General features: G+C 39.3%; 2 protein-coding genes and 1 long non-coding RNA gene across 3 annotated transcripts; all 3 read right to left on the reverse strand.

Annotated features, from left to right (window-relative positions):
• Window positions 1-1,606: 1,606 nt before the first annotated feature.
• LOC139151519 (uncharacterized) lies at window positions 1,607-4,063 on the reverse strand. Its single transcript, XR_011556442.1, has 3 exons — window positions 3,804-4,063; window positions 2,552-2,778; window positions 1,607-1,667 (listed from the first exon to the last, which is right to left on the reverse strand). It is a non-coding gene; the product is annotated as an uncharacterized lncRNA (long non-coding RNA).
• Window positions 4,064-5,430: 1,367 nt separating this feature from the next.
• On the reverse strand, window positions 5,431-17,143 carry LOC139152279 (uncharacterized). Its single transcript, XM_070725422.1, has 4 exons — window positions 17,033-17,143; window positions 15,223-15,448; window positions 7,706-7,962; window positions 5,431-5,694 (listed from the first exon to the last, which is right to left on the reverse strand). Exons 2-4 carry the CDS (start codon window positions 15,395-15,397, stop codon window positions 5,431-5,433), a joined length of 696 nt encoding a protein of 231 aa, XP_070581523.1. The 5' UTR covers window positions 15,398-15,448; window positions 17,033-17,143.
• Window positions 17,144-19,061: 1,918 nt separating this feature from the next.
• On the reverse strand, window positions 19,062-19,484 carry LOC139152280 (uncharacterized). The gene has a single exon (XM_070725423.1). It carries the CDS (start codon window positions 19,482-19,484, stop codon window positions 19,062-19,064), a length of 423 nt encoding a protein of 140 aa, XP_070581524.1.
• Between the last annotated feature and the right edge of the window lie 1,574 nt (window positions 19,485-21,058).

A 21,058-nucleotide genomic window follows, 5' to 3' on the forward strand; every position in this document is an offset into this window, starting at 1 on the left:
TGACGCAGCTACGCTACTTCGAGTTGAGCATTTCACAATAAAAGTAGAAGAACTGATTCTAAAGTTGACGAAGACAACGGGTCATGACTGCATTATTATTCTCAGTGTTCCAACAGCGTCATTGTCTGTGACATGTACGATAGATAGTCAGAGGAAAAGACAAGTTTCGTTTAGTCAAGTCTAAGGTTTCGTTCAGGGATAATTTATTTGCAATTTGAGGTAAAACTTTCAACCATTATCTCACCAGATCAATAATACAAATCGGGGGTCACCGTCCAAATGTTGGTACCAGAAAAACAAATTACCAAACACATACCGATATTTGAAATTCAAAATGGCCGCCACCCCTGTGTTATCTATAGGCGAGAACATAAAATTCCCGATTTTCACAAAATTAAACCGGGGAAAACTGTTTTTACTCTCTAAGCTTCAAAATGAGCCCCCACAAGTGGTAGGCGAAAAGAATATTGTAAGAAATTTTAGTGTCCGAATTTCTATCCCCGTGGTGCATCCTACCTGAATTCAAATGCAACTTACTTGCGTGACTATCAAGTAGTGACTGCCTAGTATATAACTCTCACAGGTTATGGACAATCCGCCGGTATTTGACGCATTGTAATAAATTTCTGTATCCACTGTCAGTAAATGATAAGAAAACGTGTTATTAGCGTATACATATTTATGTTTTTTCAGAAGAAATTGCGCAAAAGACATCAAATTGCGCCCTTTCGCCTAGGACCTGGTCTCTGTCTTGGTCCAATGCCAAAACTTTCGAAGCTGCATATAATCTTGCTACTTGATAATTTGCTATCAGTTTGTCTGTCTGTCTGTGTGTTTGTTTGTTTGTTTGTTCGTTTGTTTGTTTGTTGAGAAACAAATGATGTTGTGTTGCTATGTATTAGAAGTTTCGGAAATAATATTACGACAAAAAATAAAAAACGAAAACAATACTTATTCCATCACCACTAAAAAAATGGAAAAAGTACCACTAGTGGTGTTTACAGTAGAGATATACCCGTCGATTTTAAGTTGTATTATGAAAATTACAATACGAATATCAATGCGAACACGATTAACGACAGCATTCTTGTTCACTGTCGACTGGATAAATTTATTTAGACACTCGTTGCTTGAGCTAATTGTAAATCTCAACCATTTTGTGTATCATCACAAATGTTAGGGTTACAAGTTGCTTGCATGTCCAAATTCAAATAAGTACTATGATGAGTAATCGAGGGACCTTTTATTGCCACTTGAACTACAACAACTCTTTTGTCTCGGAAGACGAGTTAACACGGTTTTCCTGACTTTCAGGGTGATTTCAATATCACAACAAGAGGGCAAACCATCGGAAATTTTGTACATCGAAACTTGGACTTTCACAGATAACCAAAAAACAGACATCGATGGCGTGAAATATGATGAAAAGATGCTCGGACAGTGGTGTGATAGTGATTCTAAGGTAAATATTACTTGTAGGTAGACTACTACCCCCACCCCGCAAAGAATGGATAGAGCCCGTCCCGTCCCTAAGAAAGTAGTAAAACAAACAAACAAACAAACAAACAAGAAAGTATATAGAAACAAAAAGTGAATGCTCTCTTACCTGTGGCATTCGTATACACATTATCAGGGTGAACAGCGCACTGTGTGGACGATCGATTGTCCTGTATTAAGAAAATATTTTATATCATTCATGGTATTGATTAATATACATGTAACATAATAATCCAAGCCAAGCATCACTATGTCATGTATTAAAGTGTCAATAGCACGGCTGTGTTAAGATTCTGCCAGTATCTCTCCGTCACCACACAGTAACAATATACACATGGCGGCATTACTCAAACACCAGGGTTCATTAGCGTTCCTAAATGCTGCTTGTGCGACTTTGTGTCAGTTTTATGGCACGAAAAGAACAGTGATATTCAGAACAGTCCACGGCATTTCAGGCCAACCACATTTGAGAGTGATAAAGGAATTTGCACTTCTCGACAGCTCAACGTCTTGAATTATGATCAAGGTATAAACACAGCTAGCATAGTGATCTTACGCTGCTGTTTCTGTAACATCCCCATCCCCAACCATATCATGGTACAAATAGTAAAGACCGAAAATATGTACTCTCTAACCGCCCTAAAAACCCCTTAAAGTTGAGTAAAAACTGTTAATGTGGCTATATACCTTATAGATAAGAAGTCTTTCTTCTGAATCAAGAAGTGTTTTGATGTCACTATCACTGACTGAAAGCATTTCAAGATCCATGGCTGTCAGTATGTCAGATCAACCCTTGACCGCATAAACAAATGTCTCAATGTGATACTACTTTTTTAAATCAGAAAGTATCACATCAGCTAAAAATAGCGGGCTTAAAAACAAACAAAAACGCCAACATAAGAGGCGCGGCGCCGACGCGTGTCGTCTGCTCAGTGTCTGGCGGGACCATTCACCATCAGCGTTCTACATATTATCCTTGCCTGCTTTTCATACACTCAACTGATACAACCGTGATTTGACGTGTTGTGTTTCCTTCGTGGAGAATTTTGCTTACCTGCGCACGCGATGTTCTACTAAATTTAACCTGCAACGCTTCTGGTAGTTCGGTAACAGTCTGCCCGTCAACTTGAACGGATGTGAAGACGACGATGCTGGAAATTTCGTCATTTTGAACTGCGAACAGTCTGTTGTTCAGGTACACGATGGAAACAACTCGATATTCAGTTTCTGTGGGCGGTTGATGTGATATACCCGGGTACTCTTCAATGTCAGAATAAAAGCCTATTGCAAGAGATTGTAAGTTGTCGGTGTTTTTAAGATATTATGCGCCTCGAAAGTGAAAGACTTACACCATTCTATTTCAAAATCAAGAATAAAATTCTGGGGTCTCCGTGCAAATTTTGGTACTAGAGAAGCAAATAACCCAAGATTTACTGATATTTAAAATTCAAAATGACCGCCATCCCTGTATTAACTCTAAACAGAAAAATAAAATTTCCGAATTTCGAAAAAACTATGCCTGTAAAAATTTTCTTTAAAATGAACCCCACAAGTGGTATATCAGAAAAGAATTGTAAAAGTTTGAGAGTCCGAATATTTTGTCCACGAGGTGCGATCTACATTAAGTGTAAATATCAACTTTAAAATAATTTTGGGTTAAAAGTGATCTCAGAGGTGCAAGTAAAAGCTGTTCGCAACTGTTCTCCCATAAAAATGTTTCGCTCTTCCCTTCCCACTACAACAACACTCCAGTGCCCCTCTCTCCACCACAAAAACTCCCCGTGCCCTCCTTCCGTAAGCTAAATGTTCCCAAGTGCCTTCTCACCGACAGCTTGATCTTGTCATTCGCACTAAAGGGAGTTGTGCAGCATCCAACCCTCAATCCCCGCAAACAGCGTCGATGCGTGTTGTCAACCCACAATAAAGTTTTTTTATTTTTTCATGTCCTCCCTCAATTTGCTCTTCCGCCCCCGCAGCTATTATGCACATCTCAATGTTTTCCACCGGGGAAGTGTGGGCATAACAGAGGAATTTGACGTTTATTCCATTGCAAGCCGTGTTAAATTCCCCACCCACGGGCTAAAAATATGTCAAATATCCAATGGTGGGGAAAACAGAGATTACATGAAGATAATTTAGGACTTGATATCCTTCTGTCGAAACAGAGACGGTGCGAATCATGGCGATCAAATTCCCCTGTCTCAGGATACGATTTACGATCAATTTCCCCTGTTGCCCCGCACCCCCGATGGAAAATGCATAAATTGTGCTCGTTCCCTAACTTTGTTTAACTTTGAAACACTAACCTTGATCTGAGTCCACCTTCGTTTTTGCCTGAGGAATGGGAAAAGTAACTGACACAGACTCGTTATCGCGACTCTGAGTGCTAACAAAGCCATGTCGAGGAACATCCCTTTCGTTCCTGCCGTAACCATCATCATAGCCATTTGAGTTCAACAGTTGGACAATCACCTGAACATTCGTCGTTGTAATATTGAGGTGCCACTGTCCATTTACAAATTCCACCCTTTGCATATACTGCTGTAAGGCTGTAGTTATCCTGCCGAGAGTGAGAATGCGAAATTTCGAGTCTATTTGACGAAAGAAACGCTGAAATCGTTAAAAAAAATGCTTGGCAAAAGATGATCATGAGGCTAATGCAGTAAATGAAGAATGTACTTGAAACATTCAATCAACTTCTTTTATATTCCTTCGTTTACTTGAAATCCTTGGAATTCATTGACTGATAAAAATTATTCAAATTCATGACAATTGTGGTTTCACTGCAACAACTTTCTGGCTTTTAGTGAAATAAACATTATATTCAACATTGCTTTGACTTCGCATGTGAATTAAATAAGGTTCCATATGAATATATTACTCAACAGTACATCCCCTTTAGCAATAGTTTTTTATGTGTTTTCTTGATGAACGTTTTTATTATGAAAAAGTCGTATCTTTGGGCGTTCTTCTATCCTGAGAATTAGGACAAAGAAAACAAGAAGTAAAGCTTCGGGGCGAAAAGCATCTGTAATATTTTACAAGTCGATAGGTAACTTTTTGTCCTCCGATGAGAAATTTTCGCAACAGTATAACACAGAACACAAAGAACTGAAAACAAGCAAGGAGTTATATTATGTCTACCGGTGCCATAAGCGCTCGCATGGATTTCTATTCTGTCTGTCTGTTTCTATTTTTCATGGAATAGACTCACTTATCAAAGTTTAAAATCACTTGATTTGTCTACCCTGTACTTGCCCGGTATATATTATTATTTCTTCTTTACCTTCTCAAGAAAAGTTACCTAGAAAGCTTCGGTTTAATACCACAAAACGAGCGTCTTCAAAAGTATCCCCCGGCTGGGGTTTTGAAAGGTGATCCCCCTCCAGAACAGTCTCCTAAAATGGGCCTTCCCTGATTTGCCCGGCCACCCCCAGGCCCGAATAATTACTTAATGTGCCCTACAACCAAATCAAGGTATGCCAGGATCTAACGTCTAACGATGTTAAAGAAATACTGGGTCTACTTCAATAAGACACACTCATGTAAGTAAGATTCTTCATTAAAGTTTCATCTTCCAGTACAGAGTACGGGATAGCGTTTCCCGGGAGCGTTGATTATTTCATGCTCACTAACTCAAAACTAGCCTTAATGCGATTAGCTGACGATAATAAACATAGACGCGATCGAGTCTTTGCGACAGAGTTGGACGGGCAGAATTTGATGTAATCGTACGGTACGCTCTGCGACAATACAGAAAATTTTATCATCTCGAAAAACAACTAACTTCGAGTATCGTTAAAGCACTTGTAATAATATGAATAACGTAAACAATGAATCGATAGCTTACGTTATCGATATTAGGATACGCTTTATCAAATAACGCAAACAACAAAATTATAGTTTGGGTGACGTCATTGATGACGCGATTCATTACCTATCACATGACTCTTCTGCCACAATTAAGACATCCTGGCTTACGTCTGACATCTGGCTGATTGTTTCCACGATAATTACTCCAACGTCTTGCATGACTTCGGCCTTAAAATTCTTCATGTTCACGGTTGTCATTTCGAAGACATCGGCGCATATTTCAAAGTCGGCTTCTGTCAATAGCGTCACATTGCCCATGAGTTTTCTTATGTCTTCCAAAATGCCGGGGGCTAGGTTGTAGCTGCCGGTTGAGTAAGCTTTCGACTGTAGAAATAATGCAACACATGATAATAATGTCGTAATGACGTCATCGACAGCGTATTTAGTTACATTCATTTTAAATTTTATAAGTGACCATTAACTACATTATCCAGTATATGACAGTTATAAAGCTGTTCAATGTAATCAATGGTGATGATAATATTGAAACATAAGCTAGGGTATTTATGGCATTGTGTATGCCACAGTCCCTGCGGCATACACTATGTTACGTAGACGAGGTTACGAGGTTCTATCGTGCCACAAACGAAAAAATTTAAACTATCGAGTTCGTGTTTACCATTCATCAATTTGGATCAAAGTTGTCTTTCGTTGAGAATGTAGATAATCGCTTCGGCCAATCAGAATGCCAGATTCAAACGAAGCATATTATATTAATGGCTTCTTTAAATGGGCCTCCATCCTGTCCTGTCGGTCTTCCGAAATAAATAATTATCCGTTTTCTGGCCAATGGGGCTAATTCTAAGATTGAGATGTCAGTATCATCTGTCAGTGAAGTATTGCCTGAAGGAATAAAGATTGTGATACTTATAAACGAAGGGAAAAGTCCAGGAGGACGAAACGCAATGCTCACATCGAGGTCGTAAACACGTATGCAAATAACTCTTCAATAAATAATTTCCTTTCAAAGTTGGTTCTGCAGAAGAGGCACTTTGGTGAACGAGTTTTTACTTCTTGCTTAGTTTTCAACTTGTCGCAATCTGGCCTCAGATGAGGTAAATAATTTTTAGTATATAGATTTTTCGTTTATACAGTTTTCTGAATACACATCATGTTGCCATCATCTTGAGTAGCTACACGCTGAGAACAGCTAAATGCACGTTATCGTGTGCGCGTGTTCGACCAAGCGGTATATATTCCTCTTTCAGAGACCACACAGTAAACAGCCGTCTTTGTGCAAGTTACAATGTTGCACGAATGGTCGGTCTGTGCTGGGTAAAGCGCTTTTCCTCGGATGAAACCATGACTTCCTGGCCAGTCTAAGCATGATTTCGCATTCGTGTCGCACGGTGCGGACGCGGCAAAGCGCAAAGTACGTTCCAAAAAATGCGGCAGCTAGCAGCTGCCCGCAGTGATAGGAAGCGCAGTGAAATGGGTTCACGCGGAAATTAATTGGGCTGACAGTGTATTAGATGTCTACCGGTGACATATCATTAATCGTTAGTACCTTGCCCAGAAGACAATATATAGGATCAATCAGAATTTTTAGCCCACGCGTGGTCTGCACAGGTCGGGTACACTTAAAAGTTTGATTCACACGTAATCGTTTTTATTCCATTAAGCGGTACCTGTCATCAACGCATTATCGCATATATTGTGTATTCTCGCATTTATGAATATTCTGAGTTGTTGAAGCCATACGCGGCTAAGAATCTTGCCGGTGACATCCATTTGAAATTTAATTAACAGACATGGCTGTTTCTTTCAGGGCTAGAAGATGGATTCGCCTGAGGGCGGGGTCATGAAGTAATAAATATAACAAGAGAAAACAAATTAGCTTTACAAATCATCCTTAATTAAATCGGGTCATTTGACGGCAGTAATTAGGCGGTGATGAAAGGAAAGCGAGGCAGGAGGCAGACGGGGACCTGGCGGGGGGGGGAGGAATGACGGAGGGAAGAGAGGGGGCTGGAGAGGCAAAGTTGGTAAGGCGACCAGCTGGATGAATAACACGTATTGCATTCCCCGCCTTTTAACCATTGCAAAAGCGGAAGCGTTTGAAGGTTCGTGAACAAAACTTAATTTGATATTGTGCGTGTACAAAGGAGCAATATCGCCATTGATTCAGTTTTTGTATAAACTTCTCAGTGACTTCTACAAGTCGTTTATTGTATGCCAGGTGAATGACCAGAGTAGTTATCTCGCCAATCGGGTGTGCACAAAGCAATTCCATAAGGCTTGCGTAAATTTACGTCAGTGCGGAGAGCCGATTAAGTGACGTCAACAGATGGAAAATCTAACCCTTCAGGTACTTGACCCTTTGTTTCTTTCTTACCAAGTTTGCTTTCAGGTTGAAAAGCTGACGTGTAGTTGACGATTCCCAGATGCAATTATCAGTCATTGGTGTTTCCCACTGAGCCGTGTACTCTCCCGTGTACGTATCGTATGAATACGCACAGCTCCTGTAGGCTATGTCGTCCTTCAGGGGAACAGCTCCATGAGGACATGTGACTGTCACATTGTCCCCTGCCTGTGTCCCCGGCCACTGTATCACCCCTTTCAAATCTTCTGTTCTGTTTTCAACACAAAAATCTAGAAAAAAATGTACTTTTATTATTTTCGAGACAAGGATCAAGAATAGAAAGTAAATTGAAATACCATATTTGCATTTCAAATGAAAGTTATATCGGCACTAAAGCTTGCAACGGCAATAAAAAGACGGAACATTCTTTGTGAATGCCATACCTTGTTAAATAATGAATAATGTTAAGAATTATTATGTACAATTACGAAAGTTTCGTGCTGTCCCTAAGTAAACATCAATGAAGATTGAAGTAATAAGATACCGCATAAGGTGGGGGGGGGGGGGGTTATAATTGCCATTATACAAATACTGTAAAATGGTCATTTCTCGGTAAATGTGAATCAGACAGATTATCTATCGTTTTTAAATTGAAAAATGTTTCAAATTTAGTATATAAGAAATATGCAGTCATCTGAAGGTAAATTTTCAGTTTAATGTTCTGACAATCCTTATAACCCTTACGGCAATACCACCGAAAAAACAAGTATGTACTGATAATAATATTGAACGGATCCATGACATCAAATGTTATACAGCCTACAGATAAAATCCATGTTACCGTGAACTCAGTATGATAAATCTCTCAGATTAATCTTTAATCTTTACCTGTTTAGTGCCAATTGACTAGGGCATATCTGCAGTTGTCCAAAACATTTACCTGATACCTGTACCGTGAGAGTGGAACAACCTTTCCCTGGGCCCCCGAATTTGGTTATGTACTAGTGTTAGCCTTTAAGCTATATCACATATAGTACTTTAATTCCATTTTGAATACCTTAATCCTTTCGTTTGTCAATTATTTTATACTATCATCAAAAGAAACAGAATAAGCTTTCACAGTCAAGTGAACTTCTAACGATGTTATGGTTTTGCAGTGTGGTGTAAATTTCAAATTGAGAGATCTGCGTAATCAAAATTCATGGCTGAGAGAAGTGGTTCGTGTTCATCTGGTATATTTTTGTGATTTATTTATCCATATTCAGCCGCTATGCTATCGTCCCTTGGGATACCTTCCAAGCCCTTATTGAGCGCTGATCCGTTACAAATGTACCATGAATTCAAGACAATTTGGATCTGAATACCGTTACCTGTACATAATAGTGGAAGTTGCAAATATTTGCTAAACCAGAATGAAAACACACAGGGTGTAATCTCGCCAAATACCATACATGATTCAACAATTTCGATTCCGCTTGATCATTCATTTTATGCAGTATGAGTAAAAAATTCGAACGATTGCATGGATGGGAAAAATATTTGAATATCTTGGCTAATATACAACGTAAAAATACCCTATGGCTTTATTATGGTAGCGATAAAATCAACAAATCAAACCAACCAATCAATCAAATCAACAAATAATAATATGTTTTGTGGCATTGATTATCAACACAACACTCGCTTCTACCGTTTTGCCCTCGTATATTTTGCAAAACAGTTAAATAAGCAGACTTAATTTCCGGACTGCCCTGTAAGTAACGTTTCGTCGCAATGAATTTTTACGTCATATAGAACGTGGTCTGTTATTGGAAAATAAATGATGATATTAAAAGCACGTCATTTACTTTTACTTGTAATTTATCTACGCACGCATCAACAGTGGTGACATCTGAGTGTCGTGGAGTCCTCTATAAAACTGCAATTACTTTTTGGCGGATCGAGTCGATGCCAGTCACGAGGAGTTTCCATAGAAAATCGGCCTTGTTACATACCACGGGTGCTACCACAGGGCCTCATAAGTGGCTATTTAAGTCAATATTACAGCGTTTTTCTTTCTTTTTCAATGTTATAATAAACCAGCTGAAGAGCACAACACTTGTGTAGCTGTCTTTTGTGTAGCGTGTATTGGCATATATAGTGCGTCCTCGTAAATGTGACCTTTAGTTCCGTGACCTCTAGGCTCTAGCCATGCCTACTTCCTGCCCTGCCCTCGCTATGCTTACTGTACTAATTATTAGTACAGTAACACCAGCGACGTCTGTACGCATGGCCAGTAGGCATGGCCAGAGGAATTGGCCAAGGTCACAGAATTAAAGGTCGTATTTAAATATGATCACATTCCCCATTGAGGGCGCACTATACATGTCAATACAAGCTACACAAAAGACAGCTACACAAGTGTTGTGCTCTTCAGCTGGTTTATTTATAACATTGAAAAAGAAAGAAAACCCTGTAATATTGACTTAAATAGCCACTTATGAGGCCCTGTGGTGCTACTTACAAACTTGAAACAGTTTTGTTCGCTTTTAACATATTCACACTTCACAATTTGTTCAAAAACTGGCGATGCCTACAGTCGTATGTTTCGAAGGGTTGCAGATTTCAAATATTGAAACGGCCCATTAACAGCCTAGAATCCATCATTTGCCTTACCAGCTGTTAAAGAGTGGTTTGTCCGGGGTAACTGGATAATCGAAACATAGGCACAGATGACCGAACTCATGGCCTTTAACCTCAACACCCCCCCCCCCCCCCATCAGTGAAGGCTTAGCAGTCCGTATGTCCGAAGACGAACTCATAATTTTGAATTCAACTGAAACGCGATAAAATCATGCAGAAGGTTGTTAGAAGATGAAGAAGCCGACAGGTTTTGGAACGGATTCATTATCATACCTGCCTGGAGTTTCCATGGCGTAACCTTGGTCAAGGTGGAATACAGTTAGTGTGAGTTTGCGCTCGGTAATCGTTTGCCGTTCTCAATGACCCTGATGATCCACGGACCCTTGGTCACGGCAATACGCTTACACGTTTGTGACCGACCGGTAGTCAATGAAGAAGATAGGCTTTGCAGTAAAATATAGGGAAATTGTTTTCGTTGAAATACTACACAGAGATTGGGAAGGGGTGAGAAAAAAATTAAACCCCGAGATGTCCTATCCGTCACCTGATTTATCAGAGCAAAGCCTTTCTCGTCATTGCTATTTATTGACTATACAAATAAGCAGGCTTTCATCAGATCGGTAGAGTATGAGAATCACTCGAAGAGAAACTGTCTTAGAAACTGACATTTTCTGAACGCAGGGTATCAAGGAAAACAAATAATATTCAGCGCGTCTCTCTTTTGTGCTTTTGCCGAATGTGTCGAAATATAATGTGTGTGACTGAGTGAATTTAATTAACACTTTTATATACACTGTCAATGCTTACATGGTGTAATTATACTGTAGCCATACCGTATGAAATAACAATAAAAGCATCATGCATTGAATTTGACATTGTTTCTGTGATATTAAAGTGTCCGGGGTATATTTTTCACAGTTTGTGGTATTTCCTTTTACTTTTGCCAAACTAGCTCATTATCTTATTTTCAATCATGCGATTTTCAAGGAAGTCGTTTTTATAAAAATATACACACATATATAAGTATGAACTAACCAATTTGGCTAGATGACTGCTTTTCCCCTGGATTGGACCTTTGTGCCATACCACCTGGGCCCCGCAATTACTGCTAGCAGCTCTGTTTATTTTTAGTTCCAACACTGAGAAAACGTCAAAGGGTGTTGTTGTTTTCAGACAAAGTGTTCTAGCAATACAACGTTAATAAGAAAAGCGTTGAAAAGAATTATATAGGGCTGTCGTTCTACACAAACGATTTTGGATTGTTTAGTTGTATTACAAGTACCCTTAATATTCTCCTTTCCTTTCGTCAATACGTTTTATACTGTGCTAAAAAGAGACATTTTTGTTTGTGTATTATCTGAAAAACACTTGTTGTCGTATTCACTGGTGGGTTGTTGTCATTATTTGCTGTTACATGAAGTATAATACAGCTGACTTCTATGCCACTTTCTGGCACGTATATTGTCTCTCTCGGTTTTTTGTACGCTCCTTTGTGTGTTTGTTTAGATTTAGTTCAATAGTTTTCCATAAAAGCGGCATTGATGTCCACATAAAAAATCCAAATTTTAAATGTTCTGTACAATGCCTTTAAGATGACTTTGAGGAGGACGATGTACGACCCCAAATTCAAGCGGACTACATAAGAAAAAAAACCCACAGAAATGTGTATTTTGCTACGCAAGTGCTTATCCATATTGATTTTGTGCCACTAGAGCGAATTTTTCGCTTGTCAATAGAACACCGAATAGGTCATTCTGGGGACATATGACACCGCAATCACCAGCAGTTTGCTAGATAATTTTACAAAATAGTTAATCAAATTCACAATACTGGCTAATTCTCACAGGTTAATTTCTATATCTCATATGTGAATAATTTCACGTTGTAAAGTCACTGTTCTTTCAGGCGTGTGACTCGATACTTTGTGACGGCATCGAGATATTGTGAACCGCAGGTCAACATTTCGTCACTTCTTCGCTTACTGTAATCCTCATCAAATCCATCAAAATAACTTGTCGAGCCATAAAGCTGCCACAAAGCCCTCTTGTATCGACTTCAAAGACGATTGATCCCCTTGAAAGACACAAGGAGTCACGGTGAGTGGCTGTTGCCAAACAGAACTGCTATATTAAGCCATGCAGAAACGGTGATTAATTTTGACGATCATGTGAACGACAGAGTGCGGAAACGTTTCTCCGTTCACAGAGCATTTTAGTGCCTTGCTAGAAATGACCGTTATTAATAGAAGTTTAAATCCTAGAAATAAAACAATATCAGTACAGAAAAAGAACCGATTTTATTTCGAATTCACTTTGCTAACCATGTCCTCAGTCTCGTTTGCCAGTCTCGCGACGACGGCCCCCCCACTGTCGCTGCGGCTCTCTAGCGGTGATATCATTACCCCTGTCAGAATTTCCAGACAATGCACGGCTGAAGCACTGCTGACGCCAGTATGGCACAGTTGCCCTTACAAAGATTATAGATGTTACTTTGATAATATTTTGTATATTTTTGCGGTAGAAAGCAACATAGATTCGTCTTACTATTCTCTTCCTTACGCTCCATTGAAAAGCAAAGACTTAGCATTTCAAGCACGCATGTAACTCCTTGCATACTATATTCAGCTCGCCGTTTAATCATCAAACTCATTTTCTATTAGCTGCAATTTGTATTCTAGTTTGTAATTGCACTTTTGTTCAAGCGTTAAAGGGACAAAGTCAGCCCTTTTTCATGCATTTTGTATGATATGAGACACTATTTATATTGCTCGACATGTTGAAAGATACTGAATGAATTAGAGACCATGCATATATTCGACCCCGGTTGTAGACACGATACATGAAACCATCGCAAAAATGAATTAATGGTCATGATCATTAATTCTTTCTCGCAATGATTTCATTTATTTTGTCTTAAACCGGGGTCGAATATATGCATGGTCACCCACACTGCATGAAAACGCAATAATACAGATAAATTCACATTAATGAGTTGTCTGTATTATAGTATAATACACGTGAATTCACATGAATCCACATGAATACAGGCTTGCTGAATACAAGCAATGTATTCTTGACTGTATTCATCTGTATATGCACTATTCAGCTAAAATACAGGCAATAATCCATGCTAATACAGTAAGTATTATTGGGTTTTCATGCAGTCCCATTCATTGAGTATCTTTCAACACGTCAAACAATAAAAATAGTGTCTCGTATCAAACAAAATTCATGAAAAATGGCCGACTTTGCCCCTTTAAAGATGACTAAAATGTTTTTATTTAATTAAGATACTTAAAAGTCTATGATATGCCAACTTCTGAAATAATGATCAGAAGGGTCGAAATATAACAATGGAGAGGTTTAGTTACATTCAATTACGTCTGACGGTGCGCATCCGTGTTTGCCTGTGAATTTTTTTTTGGTTTAGTTTTGCGTTCCCGATATTTTTGTCGATTTCTCTTCAGAAAAATACAAAATTCGTGTGATCTTTAAGACAAATTAATTTCTCTACATGATGACTATTCTTATGAATCGTCCTACTGTTTAATAAAATTGGCAGATTTTCTCTGATACAGTTATTTATGAGGTTGAAAGACATCTTGTCGGGCGTCAGATGCATGTAAAAAAGGATGGAAGTAAAAAAATGGAAAAAAAGACTTCAACATTTCTTGTCGTGAAATCATGGCAAGTAATACTTGTACTGTGCAAACTCAACAAAGCATTCTGATATCAAGGATGTTTGATAATTTCTCATTTATTTTAGTGAATATTGGCATGATGTTAATTAGCTTTGACCTCGCTACCTTTTCGTTCTCCTAAATTACGTTCATTAAAAAAAGATATAGAGAACCCAAGTTGAATGGCATTAATTACTACCCCGCCTCTGGGTCTCCCAGTTGTTCAATATTCAACAGAATGACGTGTAATAGAATATATTATTCATTTATTCAAATTGTATTATTGAATGCGGAACATTTTATCCGACGATAATGATTGTCATTAATGGTAAATGATCATGATTGCATCAGATTGACATAATAAAGTCTTGTCCATTTGACAATTATACACAGTCCTGCCAACTTGACTATGCAGCCGTGTTTTGCGGACACGACGTAGAAAGTCGCACTTTCAATCCGGGCCCGTTTGTGGGTGTACTTTGCATGTGTACACATTGTACTTTAACAGAATCCAACTGTTTCATCTCGCAAATTGCGTCTGGGTTAACCCGCACAAAGGGTATGACCTGACTGTAATATTGATGATATTCTTTCAATCTTGCTGGTGGCCAGACTGTATCAAACACCATCCAAATTAAGGTCAGAAAAGTATCACTCCCTTGGGAGGCTTTACTATGTGAATTGTTCGCCCGCTGTCATGTGTGACAATTTCAATGTCAACTTGTCATGGTGGAGTGAAGGGCGAAAACTGTCGGCCATTTTCCCAAAAGTCTTCTGTTTTCTGGTTAAACAATTATGGCAGTATTGCATTTACATTAACCAGAAAATATTATGACGTTCTGAGTATTCCTGATGTTGTATTTAATGTTGATTGACTGAAGACGACACCCTAGGGAGATCGCCAACATGCCAACTTCAAAGCCACATCTGATAGAAAAGTTTCCGTCCACACATTTCCCAAATCGTTTGAACAATACGGTGAAGACGGGATGATTTTTGTAGACTCTTTGTCGTCTGCCAGGCCGATCTGACAATAACACGATGTCACTTCACGTTCTCCTTAATTTACTGGTGATGATACCAGTGATGTCGCGAGAAAAAGTGTGATGTTCTTCTGCAATGAACATCGAATGCATGCAATTGTTAGATTTGTGTCTCATTGAGAATTCAGCGGTTATTCGCTCCTTACTGAAACATAACACCCCACAAATAAACCCTGAAAAAGTGAAAATGACTGGCATCAACTTACCTTTCCTACAGACATCGGGTAGGTGCGCATTCGCTGCGAACCACTGCGCCAGTGTCTGGCGTGGAGTAGTCGTAGGAAGGAAAGCAAGCGGCAATGTTGAGGTGATGTTTGAATAGAACGATGGTGAAACCATTTCAACGTATTGGACAAGAAAAATTGCCGCGCTCCATTTCATCTTGAACGTTCAGTCTGCGTACGTGTTAGAGTACACTCGAGATTTACGTTTCTGAAATACAAAATTGCGCCGCCTACACATGAATCTCATTTGCATAATTCATGCCGATAAATACTGATATTTCCGTCGAAAAGACCTGTTTCGTCAACACCCAATCGTAACCTTTGAACTGTAGATATAGTGTTGCAAAACATCAAATGTATGATGCAGGCGGGAGATTTATTGTGGAAAGCTCAGATTGTAGAACACCTGTTGAAAGTGAATTTAAGTAAACCAACACACAGTGATTTGAACACGGAACTAAGCTGTAGCGAAAACCAGAAAGACTTTCCGAACATTACACCAACATATCTTCCATTACTGTTACAGTTGATCAGTACACTTCAGCTTTAGAGGATTATCCTGTACCAGCAATATGACGTGATCTGAACTAAAAATACAGCTTTTTATTTGATGTAGGCCTATGCCCATCACAAGGTCTCTCTTCTGCGCCTTTTTTCACTGATCGACCACGAAACAAGACTTGTTGTCCATATTAACAGAGTCTAGGGTCATTCAACTTTGACACACACACTACAAAAGTAATCGTGTCAACAATTATAATCCTATACATCTATCATATTTCGTTTCATAAATGACGAACTCTTTACACTGTTGAAGGAGGCTGACTCACTCTGCATCAAACCAAACGTTTATTTACTCTCAGAAGGAGAATTTTGCTCATTTTGTCGAGAGGATGGCAGTCGGGGACGTCTGTGGTGCCTTGATCCAAGCTGGCAGAAGAACTGCAGACAATGAAACAGATGACGCGATAAATGATCGCGGATCAATTTGCTGGTTGGCTTGTTACCGATACTAACTCACTTAAGTAGTGTTTACTAAAACCAAGGGCACCTTAAACGTTTGTCTGTGTGTCATTTCGTTCGATTAATATTTGCCAACGAACCTTTTTTGTGTTCTTCATTGTACAAAAGGTCGATACGAGTGACCGCCCGAGCTCTCATTAACTTAAATTGTCCAATGGAACCAGTTGTTTTTCGTTACAGAATTAACACTGTAATAGCCGCCTCCAACACAATGTAAATGATCATTTTCAATGTTCTCTCATATTCCGTTTTCTACGTACGGTACATGAAAACAGTTGCCTAAGAGTATGTGATTATACCATTCATGCATTCTTAAAACACATGTTCTTTGTCACTAGTCTACAAATTTAGAATTTGTTCGTACAAATCGAACGACAGAAGTGATGCATATTTTGTATGCAGTGACTGTGTTGATCTGAAAGTTTGAATTCACAGCCTACGGCAGTATTGTGTGTTTTTGAATTCAGAATAGAGTATAGCACTTCATTTCAGTATACGTTTGGGAAATATAAGTCACTTGTTCCTCGGGGGCAACATTCTCGATCTGATCGAGTCTAGCGCAGGTTTTTTTTTTCATATTCAGTTTTATGAAGAACGTTGCAGCATATGCCGTTCAATTTATTACATTCATGGATTTACGCAGCCATAAAGGTATGAACGATGTCTCAAAAAGAGCAATTACAATTCGACTTTGAAACACGGATTCTAAGAGCTGGCAACATTTCTAGCAAACAATGTTTTGCGATAAATTAACAGATTTAATACTCACATATTCCGAGTAAGAGTCTGCGACGAGTCAATTTGGCACTCGTATGAAATGCTATATAAAGTTCGATATATTGAAGAATCCGACAGTACACAAGAGTGCAATGGTGGACTACCCGAAACGATTACGTCAGAGGAAATGACTGAAAAAAACCTGCATTGTGCAATACTGACCCTTGACATGAACGATGTTGACGAGTTTCATTGGATTTATGACTTCCTTAACCTAATCCGTTATCGCTTACACACAAAACGGAAATAATTTACTTGGAGACATTTTAAAGAGCAAAACTTAGCTTCGATAGCCTAGGATTTTAAATCCAATCGATCTCTTCAATCTTATGACAGAGTTTATTCGTGTTTAGACAACATTAATGAGACAAAGTCGGCTATTTTTTCATGAATTTTGTTTATATGAGATACTACTTATATTGTTTGACATGTTGAAAGATAGTGAATGAATAGGTGACCATGCATATATTAGACCCCGGTTTTAGACAAACTAAATGAAACCATGGCGAAAATGAATTAATGGTCATGACCATTAATTCATTTTCGCCATGGTTTCGTGTATTGTGTCTAAATCCGGGATCGAATATATGCATGGTCACCCATTTATTCAGGATCTTTCAACATGTCAAACGATATAAGTAGTATCTCGTATCAAACAAAATTCATGAAAAAATGGCCGACTTTGTCCCTTTAAAGCCCTATAACAATTTTCTACTTTTATTGTGAAACTTGTTGTGACAGATATACACTAGTGGTTGAAAGGTCACGTCAAATAGAATGCGCCCCGGGGACAGATATTCAGATTCTCATTTTAAATCCCTTGGTGATAGGAAACTTTTTTCAAAAATTTAATTTTTCTCCATAACACAGGGGTGCTTGCCATTTTGAATTTCAGCTAGTGACAAATAGTAGGTAAAGAATGGTTGAAAGTTTCATCGAGGACGGTTTGAACCAAAGTTCGAGTCCTTCACTTTCGAGGAGCATACTACCTTAAGAAATGATCACACGAAAAGCCCTTGATTACGAAACCAAACCATACTAAAGAAGCAGTAGTAAAACATCAAAGATTTCGTAAAATCGTCACCTCTGAACTACTGGCTGCAGAGAGAGATTATTGTAGGTCACTAGTAGAAAATAGCAAAACTCAAAAATAATTTGAAATATCATCCATCAACAAGATGCTTTGTAATAGTGGGAAAAAGAAATGGCAATGTTCGCCTGATAAGATCACATCAAGCATCGATGACAATCTGCATTCGTATAGCACGCCTGAAGAGATTGTCATTGATCTTCATGCATATTTTACAAGTGTTGGCCCAAAGTTGGCCAGTAAGATGCAAACACCCGCGGTCTATTTCGTAGAATACTCGCCTCTGCATTCGAGCCACACATTCTTGCTACAGCCATGCTGCAACGGAAGTGAAAGTCGTGATTTTAATCTACTGGGGGATCTCATTACGAAGAAAAGAAGGCACTTGATCAGGATAATCTGTCTGCAAGATTACCTGTTAATGTAACGTTGCGGGGAGTATTTCAAAGCCCCTGTGTCACGATCTTCATCACTCTTTTCAAAAAAGGTCCATTTCCCAATTCACTAAAGATAGATAGAGTGGAACAAATTTCCAAAAGGGTCCCAAAAGACGTATCTGGAAACTAAAGTCTTATTTCCCTTTTACTCCGGATAAGAAGATTTCCAGAGGAGGTCGTAAATAATCAGACTGTGAAAGGGGAATGGAAAGTTATCTTGGCAAAAGATTTCAGTGTGTCGGGTCTGCTATAAACTCCCAACGAAATGTAGTGTCCCTTAGGACTCAGTAACTTCCGATTGTTTTTCCATCTGAGATAAACAATGCAGTGATTCTATCTTAATTTGAAACCACCCCCGGAAAAAAACAAAACAAAACTGTGTAATTTTCACAGCAAACGAGAACTGTCGTTGCACCTTTTGCACACTGGACGTAATTTCAGACACGATCCTTTTCTTGTGATTGATCAGCTTTTAGTGTACGTCATTGTCATTGTTATGTTGCCTGGTCTTTTCTATTATCTCTGGTGTAATCTTCACTGACCACTTCACTGACCCCACTGACCTCTTCACTGACCTCACTGACCTCTTCAGTGACCTCACTGACCTCTTCACTGACCTCACTGACCACTTCACTGACCTCACTGACCACTTCGCTGACCTCACTGACCACTTCACTGACCTCACTGACCACTTCACTGACCTCACTGACCTCTTCACTGACCTCACTGACCACTTCACTGACCTCACTGACCACTTCACTGACCTCACTGACCTCTTCACTGACCCCACTGACCTCTTCACTGACCTCACTGACCACTTCACTGACCTCACTGACCACTTCACTGACCTCACTGACCACTTCACTGACCTCACTGACCTCTTCACTGACCTCACTGACCTCTTCGCTGATGGCCATCTCATTAACCTGCAAGCTACTGAACTATACCGCACCATGTTTTATGAGCTATCTATCAACAAAAACCAGCTGCCACTTGGACAGCGGCTTTGCCTATGACGCTAAAGGAAATACGAGAGCAAGAGAAATCTGAAGTTACACGGATGGGGTCGATTGCTGCGCTCTACAGTTCAGGGAAATAGCGTGTGGCCTTACCATCCCTGCATAGCGGACAGTCTAGACACTTTAATAGCTGTTTTCAAATTCATGCTTGTGGCACACTGCATTACAGCGGAGCTTCTATGTCATATTACAGACTGAACTGACTTTATTCATCAGCGTAGCAACCGCTTTTCCTTTAAATCGCGCCATGCTATTTATCCTCCTTGATGGGTTTTCAGAATTACTCACTTTCGTTGTCAGGGAAACTTGACTTCAGGGCAGTGCGTCTTCCCAGTTAGCAATGCTAGACGTAACAAGTAATTAAGGTGTCAGTATGAATCCCACCTTACCCCAGGGACCACTGGGAAATAATGGACTTACATCTTCGTCAAATCTGATAGATTTGAAAAATGTTATTTCATTTTGAGATAAAATACAATGGCTGTCGTTTCTTCCATGGAACTTCTATAGATAATAATGCATTTTACCCATACCGCGAGGAATATACGCCATTTCGTGGGAAATAGTCGGTCTTTTCATCAGCCCTGGAGACTGATCACCGTCCCTGCGCACGTACTGTGGACTGGTACATTCATCATTGTGTCCGACACAATTGTCACTTAAATGTCACAGTCGCCGTAGAATACGCATTTACGAAGTCGATCTCTTTATCGGGATTTGGTTGACATTAAGAAAAAGAGTAAACACGTCGAACTTTCGGTGAAAGGAAAACTTCGAGGCAAACACTGTGAGAGCTATTAATTGCACACGTAAGGATCAATATGTTTCACACTCCATCAGCACTATCGCGCTGTAAAGTTACAATACGTTTATGCCTATCCTCATAAACAGTATCGTAAATTACAGTAATGAGTAACCGTGATTTCAAACCCTTCAAACAGATATGCTTGGTTAGTCTTCTTGTATAAACTCAATGAGAAACGAATGAAAAATATAGTGAGACGCTTACAGTAAAGTATAGCGATTGAAGTGAAATTAAGGTACTTTAACCAAATGAATACACACACAGGCATGCCGTGAATACTGCGGATTTCGGCCTATTGTCGTCCTGAAGAGTCTTAGGTCGCAAAACGAAGTGGTGCGTCTGTCGGCCACAAATAAAACTTCAAAATCTGTAATACAGTCACAAATTTGATATGTTATATCGATATAATGCAAAAGAGAGTGAGTGGACAGGTTGGTACATATTAAATGCAACGTATGTATGCTACAGCACCGTTGGCGTCGGTGTTCCTTTCAATATTAAGCTGAGGCACTCCCATTTGGTAACATTCTTAAAACACATTTTTTAATGCCAACGGTCGATATTTGACATGGCGACTGCGCGCGGATCGCGAGATATCGATAAACACATGTCCTCAAAAAAGTTAAAGTTTGAAATCCGGTGGCCCACCTGAATTCAGCTTCCGAAC

Source organism: Ptychodera flava, chromosome 15 (assembly GCF_041260155.1).
Source record: "Ptychodera flava strain L36383 chromosome 15, AS_Pfla_20210202, whole genome shotgun sequence".
NCBI lineage: Eukaryota > Metazoa > Hemichordata > Enteropneusta > Ptychoderidae > Ptychodera > Ptychodera flava.